The 24,715-nt window shown below is 35.0% G+C and overlaps 2 protein-coding genes across 2 annotated transcripts; one reads left to right on the top strand and one right to left on the bottom strand.

Annotated features, from left to right (window-relative positions):
- Window positions 1-1,900: 1,900 nt before the first annotated feature.
- Window positions 1,901-15,769, bottom strand: LOC110096866. The gene is made up of 2 exons (XM_020822997.2): window positions 15,500-15,769; window positions 1,901-2,288 (listed from the first exon to the last, which is right to left on the bottom strand). Exons 1-2 carry the CDS (start codon window positions 15,648-15,650, stop codon window positions 2,188-2,190), a joined length of 252 nt encoding a protein of 83 aa, XP_020678656.1. The 5' UTR covers window positions 15,651-15,769; the 3' UTR covers window positions 1,901-2,187.
- A 3,091-nt stretch (window positions 15,770-18,860) lies between these two features.
- Window positions 18,861-23,784, top strand: LOC110096825. Its single transcript, XM_020822949.1, has 10 exons — window positions 18,861-18,867; window positions 18,980-19,203; window positions 20,880-20,947; window positions 21,038-21,159; window positions 21,238-21,383; window positions 21,499-21,699; window positions 21,754-22,694; window positions 22,827-23,126; window positions 23,223-23,542; window positions 23,606-23,784. Exons 1-10 carry the CDS (start codon window positions 18,861-18,863, stop codon window positions 23,782-23,784), a joined length of 2,508 nt encoding a protein of 835 aa, XP_020678608.1.
- The last annotated feature ends 931 nt before the right edge of the window (window positions 23,785-24,715 follow it).

The following is a 24,715-nucleotide window of genomic DNA, read 5'->3' on the forward strand; positions in this document are numbered from 1 at the left end:
ACTGATTTTTATAATATTTTTTTAATACAAAATTATCTTATTAGTAAAAAAATAATAACAAAAAATTATCTCAAATGAAATCTATTAAATCTTATTGTAGCACCAAGGTCAACTGTCCTCATCAAAACATCATCAAAACATCCTAAAGCTAGTGATGTTTTGATGTCCTAAAGCAAGTTTTGAATCAATCATACTAGTTGTAGCTTAATGATATTAATGCCACTATCTCCTCATGCCAATGAGTGCTATGTAAGCTTTAGCGGTCATTTGGTTTAAAGTAAAATATTTATAAGTATTACAAATACAAGGTTTTGAAAATAGTTGTATTATTTAAAGTAAAACAAATGAGTGCAAAATTTTGATATATTTCACATGCACCATCTAATATAAAGTTGGTGCATTTAGAATTTATCTGATTTGAGTGATTTCTAAATACACAAATTTATTGTCATTGTCATCACCTGCAGCCTTCGCCATCACCGCCTGTCGCAATCATCACACCACTCTTACCACCACCACCCGCTGTGGCTGACACTGCTACCAATCACCATCTATTGGCCATCACCGTCGTTGCCACCCGCCATCAAGCATCATCACTGCCGTCCATTGCCACCCGACATTAGTTTCAAGGCGTTCCTATATATGAACAGTACAATAAGGAAGTTAATGACTTATTCTAAGACATTTTACTTGACGAGAACCCCCAACATCCGAATTACTACTCTATACTCATACAAGCTTGTAAGGATAACTCGTAGCTACCTCATAGATAAAATTGAATTCAACAACTAACTAATATTTTCCTCATAACTCTTTACTTACCGCTTTTGTTGCTGAAAGTCTAAGACTTTGTTTGGGACGGCTTTCTTTCTGCTTCTTAAAGCAGCTTTCTTGTACAAAAATTTTATTTTTTATACTAAAAAGTGGCTTTAAAAAGCAGAAAGAAAAACTCCCCAAATGGAGTCTAAGTCATAGTTTCCCACAAAATAGAAATTAAAAAAAAAAAAAAAACTACTGCCATTGCATGTCAGCAAAGATTAATTCCCTTGGTAAAAACAATGACTTCGGCTGCTCCTGCCCTGTTGAGTGCAATCCTTAAGCTACTGGCTACTATTTTTTTTACTTCTTATTCATTTGTTTAGGGTCTATTTTGATATTATTTTTTTTAATATATTTATTTAAAAAATAATTTTTTTTTATTCATAGAAATGCTCAAAATAACTTTAAAATATTTTAACAGCCAACATATTATGGTAAAAAGGGACAACAGAAGCAAAGTGAAAAATGTATCTATCACATCATTAAGTAAGCTATTTGCATTAAAAAAACTCAAATCAATGGTTACTGATTAATAATCAACTCCCAAATTATTTGAATTTCATTTCATTTTCATTATTAGTAGAATTCAAGTTGGATGGTTGGAATAGAAAAATGCATAAGATATGTTTTGTGATAAAAAAGTAACTCTCAAAAAATCTATAAGATGATGGTGAGACTTATAATGCTTTATAGCGCAAAATATTGGCTATTAAAAGATATGAATAAAATTAAGTGTAGTGTTGCATAGATGAGGATGTTTAGGTGAATGAGTGGCTTTACTCTTGCAAACAAAATGTGAAACGAGTATATACAGGAAAAGGTTGAAGTAGCTCCAATGATAAATAAGATTAGAAAGAGCCACCTTAGATGATTTAGCCATATAAAACATCGGCCTTTCGATGATCCGGATATGAGAGTAGATAAATTAGATTTGACCTATGTCAAAAAATGAATAGATAAACTTAAAGATTTGATTAGAAAATATTAAAAATATTTTTTATTAGAATTAAATAAGAATTTAAATTTCAACAAGATATAATGAAGAAAAAGGACTCTAGTTGTTGACCTCATATAGTTGATATTGTTGTTGTTGTTGGACAAGAATATACCCCAACTTCAAAGAACCTCAATTGAATAAACGTTTCTCTACATCTTAACAACTACATTTCTGCGTTCAAGATTTCAAATAGATTGGCATTGCTTAGCTTATTTATCACATGAACTGGGCACTGAATTTAAATAAAACTAAAGCAGAAGGAGAGTATAGTCCCCTGTGAATAGGAAAATCCAAAAAATATCAACACAAGAGTCTGGTTTGAGCAGGAAACTGAACTTAGCAGCCAGTCACTAAAGCTTGCTTGTCTAAGATCAGTTGGCTTGTTTTACAGACGGTTGACCAGAAGAAAGCCTTTGGCTCCGTGCTTTATCAGCTTTTTCCATGTAATCTTGGTGAGATTGATGCTTTGAACCTACAGAAATTTAACAAAGAAAATAATCAGATAAGCAGCAATATCGACAATATAGGATATTGGCATCAACAGCAAGGGGGATGGAAATCAAAGTCCTGCACGGGGTCCTAGATGGGTACCCATTGGGTACCAACTCTATGCATGGGTGGGCTTTGTCCAACCACACCCACCCATGGCGACTTTACAGACGTTGTACCAACCCATACCCACCCACTTCCCTTGCTTTTTGAATGCAGTCCGTCATGGACTGATGGACTTGAGGCTTGTTGCCCTTTTCTTTGAATGCAAACTTTTGAGCCCCATATCAAAATTCATTGTGGTCATAGTAAGATTCAGTGCTGAGTATTACGTAGTAAGGATTGCACTAATATACGACATAGAGTAATTAACAACGTAAATCTATTTATCCCTCGATGCTGAATACCCACCCATATCCACCCATGAGGCCATGGGTGTTCTCATACCCACCCATACCCATTGGGTTTGGGTGGATGTGGGTATGGGTACCCCATACAGGACTCTGATGGAAACCACCATGGAGGGAGAGGAGACCTAAGAGGAACAGTTGAATTGTCTCATTAATCATAAAAGCCTCCAAATGATGGTAGGTAAATTTAAAATAAGGTAGCTATATTTTAGTTCATATTCGCCCTGAATTCTTCCTGCAGAATACCTACAAAAAACAACACGCCCAAGCCTCTAGACCTTACAAAGCTCTTACAGATCTAACAAGCGTATTGATCCTATTTTTAATGAGGAAATATTTTGCCTAATCGAAACTTCGAGCATTCACAGAGCTCAGCCATCACGAATTCGACCAGATTCTAACAAATCAGATAACAATTAGATAATTTGCCGTTCATTCAATCCTTTTTTTTTTTTTGGCGAGAATGCCACCATCAAACGACGCATGGATGAACTATGAAGAGCTTGCCTGCATTGCTAACTCCTTTTTACCACTAACCAATAACAAGAGTTATAGTCCCTCCAGAGGATAGTTTTCACACCGAAAGAGTTGCTAGAGGTCATGAAGTCATTTACCATCGTTAGCAGTATCCTACTCAACAACATGTTAGACTGGGTATTAGTAACTTTTACTTCTCTATTTATTACTTTTCCTTTCTTTTTAAGTAGTAGGGCCATTTATATCATTTTTGGACAATCATGTTGACACAAAGTAGCCCTAAATGTAGCTAAGATCCATGACGAATGAAATGATCAGCTGAGAGGACGCAATAACAATAATATGTACCTTTATAGTGGAAGCACTTCAAGCCAAAGCACGATATTTTTAAAGCAAAATATAACTAGATGAAAATAACTAAAAATAAAATGGATCGACAAGCCAACCCAAGAGAAAAATCTGCAGGGGTCAATGTTAGAACCATATAATTTGAAACCGATATGTTTTGGAGAGTGGTGAAATACTTTCCTGTTATTTCCTCGACTCCAGCATATAGGATTTGAAAGTTCTTGTCCAAATATCCTGTGTATTAGAGATGCTAATATCGGAAGTAATAGAAAAAGAGTCTGGATCACCCAAAAATGAAGCGTCAAAAGCAAAACCACTGGAGGGAGTGGATCACTAATTATGTGAGTAGGCATTGTGACTAGGCTAACAACCCGAGTAGGCATTGAGTCTTAGTTAGGATTTAAAGCATATTCCAAGTTCTACAAAACACTACTATTGCCAAGTCCCAAGTCCTAGATGAAAAAAATGGAGAGTTGTATTAGGTAGTCGACAGCCAGAATAAAACTTGTCGAATAATTATGACATGAATCCTTTAATACATAATGTTAATGTCAAGGCGTTTCCTGGAAGCGTATGTTGTATGGCCTAAATACAATGAGAAGTGTGCAAGGGCCACTGCATCAGCACCCGGGTGCAGAGTATTAAATAAGAAAAGATTCCCAATCAATAAAATATCTATAATTTTCAACTGTCCTACCTGAAATATCTTTATGATTTCTTGGAAATTAATGTCTTGAAATAAAGAATTACATATTCTATCATTCAATGTGAATTGAATCACCAACCGATTTAATAATATAAATCTTGTATCCTTCATATTTTACCACTAAATTTTCAGTATTTTCATATCTATAATTATTGCTTCTATTGCATAATTAACTAATTTGTAAATCAAAAATTCTTTTTGCTTAATGCATCTGCAACTATATTTGTCTTTCTAAGAAGATATTGCATATCCAAGTTATGATCTTTAATGAGCTCCAACCATCGTCTGTCTTAGATTGAGCTCTTTCAGATTAAATATGTATTTAAGGCTTTTATTATCTATAAAAACTTCACACCTAACTTCATATAAATAATGCCTCCAAATTTTAACTGCAAAAATCATAGCTACTAATTCCAAATCATGGGTGGGATAATTTATTTCCCGCTTTTTAACTGTCTTGAAACATATGTCACTACTTTATCATGTTGCATCAATACACAACCTAATCCCCTCAAGAAAACATCACATAAAATTTGGAATCCCTTTGCACCTGTTAGAATTGTTAAAATTGGAACAGTCATTAAGCAATTCTTTAAAATCTAAAAAGCTCCTTCACATTGATTGTCCCATTCCAATTTTATTATCTTTTGCGTTAATCTTGATAACGACATTGCAATCTGAGAAAATCCTTCCACAAACTTCCTTTAATAACCAACAAGACCCTGAACACTCATTAATTTTGAAATTGTAGACGGCCCTGGCCATTTTGCAATAGCTTTAATTTTATTTTGTTTCACAGAAATACCTTCACCACTAATCACATAACGAAGAAAATTTACACTTTTTAACTAGAAGTCACAGTTTGAGAATTTAGCCTATAGTTTATTCTCCTTAAATGTTTGCAATACTGCATGCAAACAATTTGAATGATTTTCTTGATATCTTGAATAAATCAAAATATCATATATAAATACGATCACAAATATGTCCAAAAAAATGTTTTAAAATTCAGTTCAATAGATTCATAAATATTGTTGGAGCATCTGTCACTTTAAATGGCACCACTATAAATTCATAATGGTCATATCTTGTTCTGAATATAGTTTTAATAATATACTTTTCCTTCATGTGCAAGTGGTGATATCCTAAACGCAAATCAATCTTACAGAAAACTGTAGCTCCTTAAGCTGATCAAATAAGTCATTAATTCTAGGCAATGGGTATTTATTTTTAGCTATAAGCTTATTTAATTCATTGTAATAAATGCACATTCTGAAACTCCCATCCTTCTTCATTACAAACAACACTGGAGCTCCCCAAGGTAATGAACTTGGTCTAGCAATTCCTGCAGTTTACTTTTTAGCTCCTGCAATTCCTTAACTATCATTTTATAAAGTGCTTTTACTACTAATTCTGAAACCCAATAATAGACCGATAGTGAATCATATTTCTCTTTCCGATGGTAATCCTGACAAGTCATCTAGAAACACCTCTTGATATTCTTTCACTACAGGTATATCTTTCAACTCTTTAACTTTTTTATTTGTACCTCTTACTCGAGAAAGAAAACCTTGATATCCCTAAAATAGAAATTTACCAACTTTCATATAAGTGATCATCATTGAAGTAATTCTTCCATCTCCATAAAATTTATAATTTTTTTCACCCGAAAATTTAAATTTAACAATCTTCTTTTTGTAGTTTATGATCACAAAGTGATTTGAGAACCAATCCATTCCCAAGATCATATCAAATTCATGCAATGGTAACACATTAGGGGTTGCTTCAAATTTTCTCTCATTTATTTTGAAATCAATTTGACATAAATTATTAGCATTCAGTTTGGACTCATTTGGCATCAAAATTTCTAAAATTCTTGGTGTTTTATAAACATTCAACCCAAAAGATTTAGAAAATTCCTCGATGATGAAGAAATATAAGGCTCCCGTATCAAAGAGAATTTGTACAAGTCTATCTTAAATTGTTATCATACCTATAAAATTTTTATATGAACTATAACACACACACATATATATATAATTCTTTTTTTAATTATTTATGTATTATTTGATTAATCATGCAAGTAATTGAAATTCACATAAATTAAATGAAAAACATACTTATAATCACTTCAGGTGAGTCTTTAGCATCCTGTTGAGATAATGCATATACTCTAGGCTGAGTTTTTGGTCGACTTTGACTTAGTCCTCGATCTGCCAACATTTCTCAGAGAGGATCCAACATTCATCCATAATTCTTCTAATGGTCTTTGCCCCAGAGTAGGGCAGTTCTTAACTATATATCCAGGTTAATGACACCATAAGCAAATATTTATCCCAAAAGTATATTCTCCGTTGTGTTGTTTTCCACACTTGTTGCAGTTATTCAGGCTCATTTGACTAACACAACTATTAGGTTTTATCTTCTTCTAATTAGACTTCCCAAATTGTGAAAATGAACTAACTTGAGAATCCTGGGAAGCTCTCATAACATCTACATTCTTTCTTTTTTGAAAATCACACCTCCTTTGGGTATTTTGAATATCAATTTCAATCCTTCTAGCTCTCTCCACTAATACAGAATAATCTTTAATCCCTAAAAGAACAAGAGGATGACTGATAGCATCTTTTAACCTAGATAAAAATCAATGATATTTTTTTCTACAGTATGAACTAATTGAGTAACATATATAGATAAGGAAGTGAATTCTACTTCATATTGCATAACAAATATGTCTCATTGCACCAGCCTTAGAAATTTATTCTGCATTTATGCCCTCACATAATGAGGCACAAATCAGCCTCTGAACACCTGAGGAATTTTACCACTAAAAATTTAATGTGCAACTGGTGATAATAATATAATCTTCCTTAATGTGCAACTGGTGATATCCTAAATGCAAATCAATCTTACAAAAAATTGTAGCTCCCTAAGCTGATAAAATAAGTCATTAATTATGGGAAATAGGTATTTATTTTTAACTACAAACTTATTTAATTCTTTGTAATAAATGCACATTCTGAAACTCCCATCCTTCTTCTTTACAAACAACACTGGAGCTCCCCAAGGTGATGAACTTGGTATAGCAATTCCTGCAGTTGACTTTTTAGCTCCCGCAATTCCTTAACTATCATTTTATAAAGTGCTTTACTACTGATTCTGAAACCCGATAATATATCGATAGTGAATCATATTTCTCTTTCTAATAGTAATCCTGACAAGTCATCTAGAAACACCTCTTGATATTCTTTCACTACAGGTATATCTTTCAACTCTTTAACTTTTTTATTTGTACCTCTTACTTGAGAAAGAAAACCTTGATATCCCTAAAATAGAAATTTACTAGCTTTCATATAAGTGATCATCATTGAAGTAATTCTTCCATCTCCTTAAAATTTATATTTTTTTCACCCGAAAATTTAAATTTAACAATCTTCTTTTTGTAGACTATGATCACAAAGTGATTTGATAACCAATCCATTCACAAGATCATATCAAATTCATGCAATGGTAACACATTAGGGGTTGTTTCAAAGTTTCGCTTATTTATTTTGAAATCAATTTGACATAAATTATTAACATTCATTTTGGAGTCATTTGACATAAAAATTTCTAGAATTCTTGGTGTTTTATAAACATTCAACCCAAAAGATTTAGAAAATTCCTCAGTGATGAAGAAATATGAGGCTCCCGTAACAAAGAGAATTTGTACAAGTCTATCTTAAATTGTTATCATATCTATAAAATTTTTATAAGAACTATAGCACACACACACACACACACACATATATATATATATATATCTTTAATTATTTATGTATTATTTGATTAATCATGCAAGTAATTGAAATCCACATAAATTAAATGAAAATATATACTTTAATCACTTCAGGTGAGCCTTAGCATCCTGCTAAGATAATGCATATACTCTAGGCTGAGTTTTTGGTCGACTTTGACTTGGTCCTAAAGTGGAAGCAGCTGATTCTATCATCCTTGGTCTGCCAACCTTTCTCAGAGAGGATCCAACATTCATCCTTGATTCTCCTGATTGTCTTTGCCCCATAATAGGGAAGTTCTTAACTATATGTCCAGGTTAATGACACCATAAGCAAATATTTATCCCAAAAGTATATTCTCCCTTGTGTTGTTTTCCACACTTGTTGCAGTTATTCAGGCTCATTTAACTAACACAACTACTAGCTTTTATCTTCTTCGAATTAGACTTCCCAAATTGTGAAAATGAACTAGCTTGAGAATCCTGGGAAGCTCACATAACATCTACATTCTTTCTTTTCTGAAAATCACACCTTCTTTGGGTATTTTGAATATCAATTTCAATCATTCTATCTCTATCCACCAGTACAGAATAATCTTTAATCCCTAAAAGAATGCGAGGATGTCTGATAACATCTTTTAACCTAGATAAAAATCAATTATAATTTTTTCTGCAGTATGAACTAATTGAGTAACATATCTAGATGAGGAAGTGAATTCTACTTCATATTGCATAACAAATATGTCTCATTGCACCAGCCTTAGAAATTTATCCTGCATTTATCTCCTCACAAAATGAAGCATAAACCAATCTCTGAACACCTGAGTAAACTCATAACATTTGATTTGGATGCTAGGTATTCCTCTAAATTTATTATGGTGTTGACCCCTTAACTATATTTTAGCCTCGCCATCAAGTATAAATGTCGCAAATGAAACCTTTCTTTAATATGGGCAAAAAATTCCCTCTAATATTTCTCAATCCTCAATAACCAATTTTCTACTTCAATTGGTCCATATACTCCTTTAAACAATGGTGATCTCATATTCTAAAATAGCTTTAAATATCTATTTATGGTCATACTATTGCTGCAACCACTTCCTTATGATTGATATCTTAGTTCCTGAATTAATTAAGCAATTGTTGTCATCATTTGGGTCAGTGCGTCAGAATTAATAACAATATGTAGCACATCCCTTTCCTCATCTTCTTCAGGATCATTTTGAATCATGTGATAAAATAAATATCTTGCAAAATTGCATACTTTTATATCACATTAATTTTATTTAATTCAATAATAAATCTAATGGCTCTTTCAGTACAATTCATATCCTATTTGGGCTCTAATACCACTTTTGTCCCGACCTTGCCTAGAGACTCGAAATAACAGACGTTCGGATGGAGGCTCTACAGTTTTATGTGTATGTTAAATGTTAATTGTCTATGAGTTTGAAAGAAATATATTAATCATTCGACTGTTTGTTGCCACCTCGTTAATTAGAGTTTTCGGGCCAAGTCGTGACACTCGCTTTGATGGATTCAACGTCGAAACATAGACCTATTAAGCACAAGAATACTTTGATTTTCACAACACCCCTAATTATCATCGTGTTAAATTAACTTTCTTTCATCTTGAAGGGCCTGCAGCTACTTAGTACTAATGGTTACGCATGAAAACTCTTTCTGCTTATTTTCCAATATGCCCGCGGCGGGGGGGGGTGCACCTTGTCATTTCTAATATTTTCTAACCAAGAATTTTTATGCCGGCCAAATCTTATACATCTACTCTCCGAATTGGGTCATCAGAAGGCCACCGCTTTATTTGACCAAACCATCTAAGGCGACTCTCTCTAATCTTATCTGCCACTGGAGCTACTCCAACATTTTCACGTATATGCTTATTTCGTATCTTGTCTCTAAGAGTAAAGCCACTCATCTACATGAGCATCCTCATCTCTGCAACACTTAACTTAATATTATGCTTCTCTTTTAATGGCCAACATTCTGCGCCATAAAGCATTGCAGATCTAACCACCATCTTATAGAATTTTCCCTTAAGTTTGAGTAGTACTTTTCTATCACACAACATGCCCGATGCATTCCTCCACTTCAACAATCTAACTTGAATTCAACTAATAATATCAATCTATTTCACCATCACTATGAACAATAGACCCAATATATCTAAAACATGTATTCTTATTAATGACTTGGTCACTCAAAGTTACAAACCCCCCACTAGATCTATTACTATTAAAATTATACTCCATGTATTCAGTTTTAGATCTGCTCAAACGAAAACCTTTAGACTCTAAGGTTGACCTCCAAAATTCAAATTTACCTTCAACTCCCTCTTTAGTCTTATCAACAAGAAGAATATCGTCAGCAAAAAAGCATAAACAAGGCAACAACCTCTAGCAAATTTCTAGTAAAAACATCCATGACTAAAGCAAAAAGATATGGGCTTAAGATTGATCCTTGATGTAATCCAACTGAAATTGGAAAAATACTTGGTCAAACCACCTTGTGTTTGAACACAAATAACAGTTCGAACATACATATCCCTAATAACTTGAATATAAGCATTATTAACCCCTTTGTTTTTTAGAACTCTCCATAACACTTCTCTTGGAACTTGATCGTATGTTTTCTCTAAATCAATAAATATTATATATATATCCTCCTTATTCTCTCTATACTTCTCCATCAAACCTCTCAATAAATGTATGGCTTCCATAGTAGACCTACCCGGCATGAATCCAAATTAATTTTGAGAAATATTAGTATCACATCGTAACCTATGCTCCATAACTCTCTCCCAAAGTTTTAGAGTATGACACATCAACTTAATTGCTCTATAATTCGCACAATCTTGTGCATCACCTTTATTCTTAAAAATAGGAATCAACACACTCATTCTCTACACATCTGGCATTTTTTAATCTTCAAAATAATATTAAAAAGTTTAATAAACCAAAAAAGTCCTTCATCACCTAAAGCATTTTCACACCTCTATAAGAGCTAAGATAAAGCCAACTTAATTACATTGAACTCAACTCATAGTTATTGGGATTCAAACTATTGCAAAAAAGGAATGAAAATATGAAGGTTGTATCCATGGAAAGCCGCATTGACTATCTTTCCCAATTACATCAAAAGTAAAAGATCCATCTAATCTTGTGTATCCTGATATTCATTGACAACGAAAGCACATACATTCAAACAAAAAAATATAGTCTTCGCTTTAATGATGATTATAATAGTATGGTTGTGTGGGGCTTCATCAATGCCAGATAGCAAACAACAACAAAAGACCAGTGGTCATAGCGGATATTGACAATGTCATGCATAGGCTTGGTTGGATGAGCCTTGATTTCATTGTAAACTCTATTTTGGAAACTTCGTGGCCAATAAACTTTCATTTACAGTCACAACTCATATTTTATTCATTGCATTGTGATAATTATTATCCATTTATTCATTATCTCTCTTTTTTTACTTTCAAACCTACTTACTTTGTTCCGATTAACATAAAGCTTGGGTTAAACATTCAAAGTCACAATAAAATTATGCAAGTCATGATAATTGAATGATAAAGCAAGCAGCTTTCAGAATTATGATGCAACTACCAGGTGATTATTATTTGTTAATAGATTACGAAAATTATTAGTTGAGGTTAAGATAGTAATTATGCTGAAAAATCCAGATTTGAAGATTTAATTTCATCAAATAAGATTCTAAAAAATTAGGATAAAAGCACTAGCTTTAGTTTGTACAGAAATAAGCAATCCTAAAGCAGTGTAGATAAAATGGTGATGCATGTAAGGATTTTTACGCATTAATTGTAGTGGATAGCAGTCCTGCAATTTAAGCTGAACTGCACAACACTCAATATGGTATTCTTTGCCCACACTTAGACTTAGGATACAGGTAAGTATTGTGATAGGAAGTGGATGCAAAATCTGTGAAAATTTATAGTTGAAATCTGATTTCAGCAAACAAGAAATTGGAAAATCAAAGAAAGAACTCACAAGAACACTTTTTTATTCAAAATAGCTATGAATGAAGGACAAGATACAATTGGATCTTCAATTGGAGAAGAAGATCTAGCTCTCCCAAATTTCTAGCCGGCGGCTAGAGCCCAATCAACCTAAGCAAAACTAATTCTAGCAAAATCAAGCATATCTTATATCACCCCATAGTTAGCCTTAAATAGGCTTCTCTAATTCCCTCTCAAATCAGCCCACTTTCCCTAAATAATTCACTCTTATATTTGAATTCAAATTAAATTTTTTCTTAATTAATTCCCTCCCAATTATAATTAAAACTTTCCTAAACAATTCTCTTCTTAATTTCTCTTTTTCCATAAATAATTCCCTTTTAAATTTTGAATTCTATTTAGATATCTTGCCCTAAATAATTCCCTTCCAATTATAATTAAATTTTTACTACACAATTCTCCTTTAGTTTCTCCTTACATAATGAATATTAACTTCCCCGGGCTTTCCATAAATAATTCCCTCTCATATTTGAAATTCAAATTAGATTTCTTTCCCTAATTAATTACCTCCCAATTATAATTAAAACTTTCCTAAACAATTCCCCCTCTCTCTTCTTGTCCACAGCCCACCCTAGTGGGGCCCACCGGCTCAGTCGTCGATCCATCATTGATGTAGACAAGGAATATAGGGGACCCTATATTTCTTGAACACAAAAGACACACAAGAAGAACACTGACAAAATGAGTATAACTTAAAACAAACTTTGTTAAATAAACTCAAATGACCCAAAACTTGACAAACACAACAAAAGATGCTAGGAGAAAGAAATAAAGAAACTTAAAAAAGATGCTATCCTCAGACAACCGTCAGAGCGGGTTCCTCACATGCATCGAATTTGTAGGTTAAATAAGTAAAGTGCATAAAACTAGCAAACCGATGAAATAAAATAGAAAACACAATATACTAATGTTCTAACAAAATAAAAAGTACAGAATTCTTGATTTCATCAATCATATTGCAAGAAAGGCTCTTCCTATCAATTGCGGAATTCTTAGGTCCTAAGCCCTAAATTAAATTTTCCAAACAAGAAAACAAAAATCCAATTCAAGAGAGATTTAATGCTCAATCATAAAAAATAAAAAAAATAAACCCTGGGATATACCTCAAAAAAAGTAATTCTACTACAAATGGGCAACTACAGGGCTTGGGGTAGCCCTTACAGCAACTTCTAGAATAAGGACTGGCTGGAGCGGCAATAGTTGGCAATAGGCGGGAGAAGGATAGGTGAGTTGTTGCAAACTTTCAAATTCAATTTAAAATATTTTTATTCGAGTTTAAATTGGGGGAGGATATATTATGGTGATTGCTCAAAGAAGAGAAGATGGAATGGTTACTTTAAAGGGAAGTAAATGATAAGAAAATTTTAAAAATGAGAAAAATTTGATAAGACTGATGCAACTAACTTCCGATTTTGATTTAAAATGAATTTTATATTTGAGTTGAATTTAAAAAAAAATCATACTCATGTTTTCTTTTTCTTTTACAAATTTCAAATTCAAAATTTATTTTCTTTTGAGGGTGTAGGGAAGCTAAACAGCAGTAAACAAAAAAGAAAATATTCAAAGGTCACAGAGATGGACAAATAGGGAAATTAACCTAAAGAAGGTTTTGATTGTCGCACAACTATTAAATTACTCAGAGATAAGTCACACAAAACACAAAGGGAAACATAAGATTGCTAGTCATGGGCTCCAAATGCATGAAATTCAAGTTTTACATTCATCAGCCAGGTCTAAAAGTGGGCATGTTAAATATTTATAAACATAACATGACTTGCAGAATTATAATGAGGCATATACATTAAAAAACAAAACCAACTTGGACAAGGATAAACAATAAAAAATTTTATAACAATAAAATTTAAAAACAATAAACATAAAGAAAATATCATAATACTTAGTTTAATATAATCTCCAGTGGAATATCAATGGCAATGATGAACAAACTCTGGCACATTACACTACATGATATGCCTGATTTTGGAGTCATTAGGCCTTTTACAGCTTATTTCAGTTCTTTAAATTATCAATGTGTTTACTCCAAAATCCTAGTTGTGTGTTAAGGTATAATATCATTTACTTTATCCAAGTATTTGGGGAAAGCTACCACCTAGTGCAATATTAAAAATGAATGAAAATGAGTATTCATAATGCTAAATATTTGGGATAACATTGCTTATGACATTGAATCTCATTGATACAACAACAACAACATCATCAAGCCTTTATCCCACTATGTATTATCGATTACATGAATTCTTTTTTTTTTTTGTGTTCTGTTAAGAGTCAAATTTTTATTTAAATCTAATAAAAAAGGTTTTCTCTAATATTTTCTAACAAAGTCTTTTTAGGTATGCCTTTATCTTTATTAACATATGTCAAATCTAAAACATCTGATCTCCTAACTGGGTCATCGAAAGGCCGACATTTTGTGTGAACAAACCATCTAAGGCAATTCTCATCTCTGTTAATTGGGTCATCGGAAAGCCGACATTTTGTGTAAACAAACCATCTAAGACAATTCCAACATTTTCATGTACTCATTTTGCATTCTATTTCTAAAAAGAAAGCCACTCATCTACCTGAGCATTCTCATCTCTATGATGCTTAACTTAGTTTTATGCTTCTCTTTTAATGGCCAATAATTTGTGTCATAAAGCATTGCAGGTCTCACTACAATCTTATAAAATGAAGAATTTAAAATAAAACATTAGGGCATTTAAAGTCGGCACAAATAGGTGAAATAGGTTTAATGATGATATCGGTCCTGATTGATAGAATTAGGAATTTGAAGTTAAAAATATGGCAAAAAACGTCATAATGTTTGGAGATTTAAATAGTTGTTAAATGGTTGACGATGATGTCAGACCTCATTGATGGAATGAGGAAATTGAAGTAAAAAATGATGATAAACATCAAAATATTTGAAGAAATCTTCAAATTTCAATTCCATTATCACAAGGCAGCACTTAAACCAAAAGTTGCCTACAAATTAAGTGTATAAATTCAATTAATTCCAGATTCTCGATCTCTGTGCACTTCGAAATTTTGAGGGGGAAATCTAATGATTTACATAAATGCCTCCTATAGCATCATTAAAGGAGGCACCCCATCTGAATATCATCTAGGATTGGGGGAGCTGCGCAGAAGAACTTCTAAATATAAACCACATTCGTCGGAGTACATGGTCAAGAAAAAATGCATAAATGTCTCTAATACCAACAATCAAATAATTTCCAAATAAACAAAGACCAAAAATCTCAATTATGGGTCTCACAAAACTGCATTTACAGCTTCTGATGCTTGGCTGCATCTCCAAAATCAATCACCGTTTCACAAATTTTACAATCAACAAAAATAACGAAAAGCGTAAAGGGATGCCTCCATAAATAATTCGTGGAAGGAATGGAAAGGATACCTCGATTCATAAAGAACCAAGGAGCGCCGAAGACGACCGATATGATAGCGATGCCTGCGAACACGTGCTTCTTATCACCGCTATACAAGAAGTGCTCAAGGCGGGATCTGAAGCCGCCTCCGCTTCCTGTGCTGCTGTCGCCACCGGCCATTTTATGTTCTCCTCGTCTAGCCTGCCTCCGTTCGATCGATAGCGTTGATCCGCTCGCTCTAGAGCACTCTTCTAGGTCCCGGACCTCCCGGTTAAGCCAACTCGACCGAAGAACCACCACTCACACTACCTAATAAATAAATATAAGGGAAATTTACATACATACCACTTTATACCTAATATTTTACATATCTAACACCTCATTCATTAATATTACATATTTACCACTCAAATCCCAACTTTATAACGTTTCTACCACTCCATCTAACGCCTCCTCACGACGTTTCTCTGCCTTCCGAACGACGTTTCTCTGCGTTACTGTTGGACGGCGTGAATCTGAGAGTCGGTTAGGGCAGAACTGGAGAAATCAGAGCTTGGGGGAAGAAGGTAAGCTCTCATGCATTCTCTCATTTTTGTTGAAAACGATTTGTTTTGCTCGGAGACTAGCTTGCTCGGAGACTAGCTTCTTGTTCGTCAACTAAAAGATGAGTTCTGTTAAAAATAGCCGGATCTAGTTCAAATATGTTGGTATTCCTGATGCATTCCTTGAAAATGATCTTTTAGGTTTTCCGGATCTCGTTCAACTAGCTTCTTGAAAATGATTTTGTTAGGTTTTCCGGACATTTGCTTAGGTATTCCTGCTTGCATTTCTTGAACCCGTACAGAAAGAAGTATCGAAATTGTTAGAAATTCCTTGCATTTCTTGCAATACTCGTTGTTCAAAGATCCATTTAGCATTTCTTGCATTTACTTGAGTTTGCTGAAATTCTTAGCATTTCTTGGTGGAGGCCGATAACTTAATTCCTTGCATTTCTTATTAATTTATAAATGGCTAAGCAATCAATCTACTGTTGTGCATAATTTTAGGTTTTGCAAAAGTTTTAATGAGTTCTTCCAGCTCTTCCGTTGTGAAAAACAGGCTGCAACATTCTAAGGTGTACTGTCATTGTCATCTGAAATGTGTCTTATTTACCTGCCACTGAGGACCAAACAGTGGAAGGCAGTTTTATAGGTGTGTTTATAATAGAAGTGAGGACGACTGCAGTTACTTTAAATGGGTGGATGAGCAAGAAGCCCCATCTTATGTCACACATTACGAATTGAAGGCATATGAAGCAAGAAATTCTAAGAATTTTGACTCGATTCGTCTTACATTGAAAGTTTTGTTAGTGATGGTTTTTATTGACATTACAGTACGAGATTATTTTGGTTAGTGTCATATTGTGTTCAAGCATATGTTGTGCTTGCTTTTGTGGAATGCAAAACAAACTTTGGTGTAACTTGGAGAAATGATCTCCTTCTATTGTATGAAAAAGAAACATGTATTTTCAGCTTTTGTGGAATTAAAACAACTCCTTATTATTTTAATGTTAATTTCTATTTGAATCCCAAATTATAGATATGAAATATGGTACTAGCTCCAGTTCAGTTTGGCTCCAGGTAATACCAATATTCGGTTCCAGTATCCAGTTCTGATTTGCTCCAGGCTTAAGCTAGTAGAGCAATGCTTATGTGCAGAATTGAATGGAGTATTAATTGCGCAGCCTCAAAATCATGTTTAACCTCACAATTGAATGCTTATGTGCAGATTTGAGTTTTAATTGTTCAATCAAAATGGAGTATTAATTGTTCAATCAATGCTTACGTGCAGAATTGAATGCTTATGTGCATAATTGAATGCTTATGTGCAGAATTGAATATAGCATACATGTTCAACCTTCTTATCATATTATTTGTAATCATATGAACTTCAAAAAACACAAAGTTATGTGTACAAAAAATTAAGACCAAAAACATTGTCAGCCAAAAAAATCATATGCGGTCTTCAATTTAGCTCAGAGACCTTCAACATACGAACAATCATTTTCACAACCCTCACTGAAGTCTTGTGGAGTCCGTTGACTTGGCAATTTAGCTAGTTTTGGTTGGCCCACTTGTGATAATAATGCGTCATCAATGATACTCCTTAATGGATTCTTGCATGTACTTCGATGATGACCCCAAAGACCACATCTGCTGCATTTATGGACCTTCTTATCCTTCTCCAAAAAATTAGGCAATCTTTTTCTTTTGGGTCTTCCTCTAGGTCTACATGTATTTGGTACTCCAAGCTCTACCACATCATTAACTACTTGCCACTGACCCTTCCCAGGTATAGTGGCGATTGCTCCATCATACGTCATCCGGTACCTAGAAAACTTGTAATCATTAATGATTGTTCGTATGTTGAAGGTAATAATAACATAGTAGTAATATTACGGTGAAATCATTAGCTTGTAATCGTTTATAAATATTACCTGTAAACGTAGTAGTAATCATTAACATATGTATGCCACAACGGATGCTCCCAACCATAAACTGACTTCGTGACCACTTGTAAGGTAATGAAATAAGGTACGCATGTATAGTCTGATTTAAAACACTTAGTTCAAATAGCTTGGTATTATACTCTGTGCAAGTGTATGCATTCGCTGCTGCCCAAACCAAACCTTGGAGTTTATGGCCATCTTTGCAATGGAAATTTTTTTTAATATTCTTCCACAAATGACGAATACATATTCTATGTTCAGCTCCAGGGTACACTTCTCTAATGACGAATACATATTATATGGATGACCCTTAATCCATGGACATATTCTAGCAATCTCTCCTCTATGTGTGAAAATTGTGAGTTGTCCCTTCTCAACTTTAACAGTCCTTTGTTTGCCACCATCATACCTCTTTCTATGTTGGTCATTGGTTTGAACCCAGATTCCACCATACTTAAATACAACAGAAATATACTCTTTTTGCTCTTCATATAAATTTTCTTCAATATTGTCACCATATGCCAGCAGTAACAATAGTTAAAATGTTATTTGAACATTAATTAAATCTTGCATATGAATCATTGAACACTTACATAATTGGTCGTCTTAGAAACCATCAGTATTTGCTTCAAATAAATACACAATTTCCTTCAAATTTCTGTTTCAAACAACAAACAATGTTTATTAATGCCATGTAAGTTTATCCACAAAAGCTACAAAAAAAAAATCTGTTTTATTTGAAAGAAAAAATTTCTGTTTGTTTATCCACAAATGCTACAATGGCACAAATAAAATTTTCTGTTTTATTTGTCTCCTAACTTTTATTTATGTTTTAAAAATTTCTATTTTTTTTTTTAAATTTCTGCTTATATCCACAATATCTATTTAGTGCCATTGTAGCAATGACGAGTTTTCTGTCTTATCCATAAAATCCACAAAATTTCTGCTAATCCACAACTGATACAATTACGAAATTCTGCTTCTTTTTAAAAAATTATATTTTGTTTTCAAAAATATGTAGTAGTTCGTATTAGTGCCATTGTAGCAACCTCAAGGAAAAACGGCAGAAGACATTACCGTGGAGAGAGTTGCGATCAGCAGCAACTGTTTCGGCTTCAGAAGGTGGAAAATGTGAGACGTCCGACAAAAGGCTCCAACAAAAGGAAATATGAGATACTTAGCAGCAACGGGTATTTCGGCGGGAAGAGATACTTCCGTCAATCCGTCACTGGTATTGGGCGGGAGGTAGAAACGTCGTGAGACAGTGTTAGATGGAGTGGTAGAAACGATGTAAAGTAGGGATTTGAGTGGTATATATGTAATATTAATATATGAGATGTTAGATATGTAAAATATTAAGTATAAAGTGGTATGTATGTAAATTTCCCTAAATATAATTACTCATGCGTGAATAAAATGAACAATTATTACGTCTCTGACGGGACTTAGAGGAACTTCCGGAGGTCAAATCTGGTCAAAAATCGAGCAAATACCGAACAATATCAAACAATAACAAGGAATACCATCACGTGAAGACTCAATACCGAGTTATACCGAGCTATACTGAGTTTTTCCTAGAAAAAACTCGGTACAACTCGGTATTGCTCTGTATAGCTCGGTATAATTCGGTATTGGTCTTCACAGAGCGGTATTTCTCGTTATTATCAAATAATACCTAGCAATGCCGAGCAAATGCCGAGTTTTTTGGCGGGATTTTGCCTCCGATCAGACGTTCCTCTACATCCTTACACCGGACCTAATAAAAGTTCGAATAAAATACATGAATAACTCATGCACCATATTGGTTAAGGCTTGAAAGCACCTCCAATTTGATATATGCATAAATAACAAACCCATGTGCAATTCTTTCTTCAATGCACATAAAAGTTGAGCAGTTTTTTAAGATCAAATATGATTTGCAGAAGAACGGATCTTTGAGTTCAATATCCAAAATTTTAGGCGAAGACAATTAATGTATATAACGTATTTCTAAAAAATAATCATGAAACTTATAAGTTATAAAGATACATTTTTTAAGATTTGAAATCATTAGAATGCATTGGCTCTCTGAATGTTTGAGGCCATGACCATCAATAAGCTTTGAGTTCAATATCAAATTTTTAGGGAAAGACATTTAATGTATATATATATATAACATGCTTCTAAAAAATAATCAAGAAGCTTATAAGTTACAAAGTTAACAAAGTTAGACATTTTTAAGATTTGGAATTATTAGAATGCATTGGCTCTCTGAATGTTTGAGGCAATGACCATCAATAAGTTTAGTCATGACTTATTGTATATATAATTAAGGACAAACTTGTTGGATGAAAAAAAAAATTGATGTCAAAGATGATATTATTGTATATGAAGAGAAACTAAATGACTAATTTGTTATATGAGAAGGCCTAGCAATGCAACAATGTAGTATTTATTTATATAGAGGATCTCCTAAAGCGATTCAGAAATGTTTATTATAGACATATTAAATAACAAAAATCTATGCACATCAATTGAAATTTAGCTTGACAATTAAGGATAATTTAAGTATGCAAACTTTTGTTTAGGTGTTTGTATTTGAAACTATAAATATATGTCATTTAGTGTTATGTGTCAACGAAATATTTCTCAATAAAACATATGAAGGTGCCTTAATAATGTTTGTGGCAAAAACTGATGGGAATGTCTCAGCCATGTGAGCAGTATTAGCCGTTGCTACTCCACTACCGCAATACCATAGTTGTTTTTCCCTTTCTGTTATGCATGTGCTTTCCTCGACCTTTTTAATTTTCCTCTTTTAATAGGAAGTTAGTTACTAGGCAGGCATATATACTCAAGAGACACAACATAGGACATATAAAAAATATACTTCCTGTTAATTATTGTTCCATTGGAATTGTGTGTTTCTAACCCTCTTACAGGTCTCCTTTAGGTGTTCTACCTCCGATCGGCTCCGCTCCGGCACTTTGTCGCAGGTGAGAGACATCAGGTTGGTATCAGAGCTAGCGCTTGGAGATGGTTGCAGAGAGTTCTCGAAAGGCTTCTGATGATGATCGAAGTTTGAATGTCATGTGAGCAGTGTGCAAGCTAACGTCGCTTGGCAACTGAATGAACTGAGGGAGGACTTCATCCGCCTCTCCATGGAGCTCCGTAACGACATCCAGTATCTCAAAACTTCCATCGAAAATGTTCCCACACCAGGTCAGCACCAAACAGAACCTGCACCGGTCATGAGAATTCCTCTGGGCTGAAAAGGACGATACATGCATCATCATCCAGCTGCGAGAGAACTCTCTGATTCGGGTGAAGATATTAACTATCAAATACAAGACGATTTCTCATACTCAGAAGATGAAGGTTATCATCGGCACCACAATCGCCATAGGCCTTGTGAATTTTGGCAGGGCGGACAAGCGGAATTCCGGGTAAAACTGGATATTCCATTTTTTGAGGGTAGATTGCATATCGAAGACTACCTCGATTGGGAACGAGCGGTTGAATCGTTCTTTGAATATATGGAGATCAGCCCAAAAAAAATAGGTTAAGTACGTCGCTTGCCGTCTAAAGGGTGGTGCAAGTGCGTGGTGGCTACAGCTATTACAAAGCTGTCGGAGGGAGGGCAAGGGACCAATTCGTAATTGGTTTCGCATGAAACAACTACTCCATGGACACTTCCTCCCTATTGATTATGAACAAATGCTATACATGCAATACCAGCATTACTCGCAAGGTTCCCGCTCGGTAAGTGAGTACACCTAGGAGTTCTACCGATTGAGTGCCCAGAATAACCTGCAGGAGTCCAAAAATCAGCTTGTTGCGAGGTATATTGGTGGATTGGGGGATGTGATACAAGATAAGCTTGAGCTAAATTCGGTCTGGACCCTCTCTCAGGCAGTAAATTTTGCGTTGAAAGCTGAAACACAGCTTGTCCGTCATTCTCGCAGCCATTCTGTCTGCCGGTCATATGTGGAACAGAACACTGACTTCAACCAGAGCAATGTGGCTACTCCCAAGCCACCACGAGGGGCCAAACCGCCTACTGCGTCTCTTCCTAATTCCGAGTCAAATGTCACGACCGAACCTAAAGGACAAGGCAAAGCACCTGTTCCAGCCAGAGAGAATCCATATAGCATACCCAGTAGTTTGAAATGTTTTCGCTATTTTCAACCTGGACACAAATCCAACGAGTGTCCAAATCGACAGCGTATTCAAATCCTAGAGGGTGACATTCATAATGTCGAAAGCGAGCAGACTTTTACGGAGCAAGAACCTGAGGGAAGTATTGAAGACGTTCATGGTGATGACGGCGAACCCCTCGTGTGTGTCCTACATAAATTACTATTGGCACCTAGAAATCCTAATGCTTCTCAACGCAATGCCCTATTCCATACACGATGTACCATTCAAGGCAAAGTCTGTGATTTGTTAATTGATAGTGGTTGCACTGAGAATGTAATATCCCATTCGATTGTTCAGGCATTGCAATTGAAGACTACCCGCAATCCTCAGCCTTATAAAATCAGTTGGATCAAAAAGGCGATGGATGTGATGGTGTCTAATATGTGCCAAGTTAACTTCTTTATTGGGAAACATTTCGTTTGCGAAGTGTTATGCGATGTCATCGACATGGACATTTGCCATCTTATCTTGGGGAGACCTTGGCAATATGATATGAACGCCATTTATGAATGCCGACAAAACATCTACACATTGGAATGGAAGAGACGAAAGCTCAGGTTATGACCGCAGACCCTAACTGCTCAGGGAACCAACAAAGATCCAAATGCTATATTTCTGACTTCTGGTTAATTGCTGGTACAATCTCGGCAAGATGTTCAATCCCTATTGGCTCTAGTAGTATCTGACAGCTACAAAGAGTCTGCTCCTGCTTTTTATACACTGGAGGTACAAGAGTTGTTGAACAATTTCAGCGACATTCTTCCAAATGAGCTACCATCGAGAATGCCTCCCATACGCTCCGTACAACACAAAATATACTTGGTCCCAGGAGCCACATTGCCGAACCTACCGCTTTACCGAATGAATCCGAAGGAGTGCTCCATTTTACAGAATATTGTAGCTGAACTGCTTGACAAACAGTTAATTCAACACAGCCTGAGTCTGTGCGCCGTCCCTGCTTTATTGGTTCCCAAAAAGGATGGACAGTTGTAATGTGTATCGACAGCCGGGCAATTAACAAAATTACAGTCAAATACAGGTTCCCTGTACCATGGATCTCTGACTTATTTGGATCATCTTTCTAGGGCTGTCATATTTTCCAAGTTAGATCTGCGTAGCGGTTATCACCAGATACATATACGCCTGGGGGACGAGTGGAAGACCGCCTTCAAGACGCGCGATGGGTTATACGAATGGAAGGTCATGCCTTTCAGTCTTTGCAACGCACCATCCACGTTCATGAGATTGATGCATGAGGTGTTACAACCATTTTTGGGTAAAACATGTGTCACTTACTTTGATGATATTATTGTGTTTAGCACTAACCTTTCAGACCATCTTTGCCATTTGGCTGAAATCATGCAAGTTCTTCGCCACCGTGAACTATATCTATACCTGGCAAAGTGTGAATTCGCAACCACCTCGGTTCACTTCTTATGATTCATACTCTCTGTGAATGGTGTGGAAGTTGATCCCAGGAAAGTTGCAGCTATTCGAGAATGGCCCACGCCTCAATCTCTATTTGATATTCGAAGTTTCCACGGGCTAGCAAATTTTTACAGGCGTTTCATCAAGGGATACAATATACTGGTATCTCCGCTCATGGACTCCTTGAAGTCCAGCAGCTTCAAGTGGACGCTCAAATAACAAGCTAGTTTTGACACATTAAAAATGGCACTGAGCTCTGCCCCAGTACTCGCTTTGCCCAACTTCGATAAGTCATTCCATGTGGACACATATACTTCCACCCTTGGCATTAGAACTGTTCTGTCGCAAGAGACTCGTCCGATAGAGTTTTTTAGTGAGAAGCTAAGCCCCACCCGTTAAAAATGGTTGACTTACGAGCAAGAGTTATATGTTGTTATTAGAGCATTGAAACAATGAGAACATTACCTTCTTCACCAAGATTTCGTTCTATGCAGTGATAACCAAGCACTACAGTAGCTCAACAACCAAAAGTCCATCAATCGGATGCACGCTCGCTGGATTATCTTCCTACAAAAATTCACATTAGTATTACAACATAAGGCGGGAAAACTGAATCGGGTTGCTGACGCGTTCAGTAGATGATCAGCTCTGTTAGTAAGGCTTCAAATAGAGATTACATGTCTACAAGAAATGATGAGCATGTATGCTGTGGATACATATTTCGCTCAGCCCTGGGAAAGGTGTACAAACGGACAACCCAACGATGACTATAATATACGGCATGGATTCTTGTTTAAAGCCAATTGTCTATGTATTTTGAATTCATCATGGCGACAATTCCTTATAAAAGAATTTCACTCTGGAGGCCTTGCTGCTCACTTGGGATGTGAGAAGACATTGGCTCAGCTTCAAGATCATTTCTTTTGGCCTGAACTAGCTCGATACGTCTCACGGTTCATCGAGAAGTGCTCTATGTGTCAAACTTACAAAGGAACTGCCCATAACATTGGTCTATACTCTCCACTCCCGACACCGGATTACATTTGGGAGGACCTAAGCATCAACTTCGTTCTAGGCCTACCTCGGACTAAAAACGAAGTTGATTCTATCATGGTGGTTGTTGACAGGTTCTCCAAGATGGCTCACTTCG

Source organism: Dendrobium catenatum, unplaced genomic scaffold, assembly GCF_001605985.2.
Source record: "Dendrobium catenatum unplaced genomic scaffold, ASM160598v2 fragScaff_scaffold_716, whole genome shotgun sequence".
Taxonomy (NCBI): Eukaryota; Viridiplantae; Streptophyta; class Magnoliopsida; order Asparagales; family Orchidaceae; genus Dendrobium; species Dendrobium catenatum.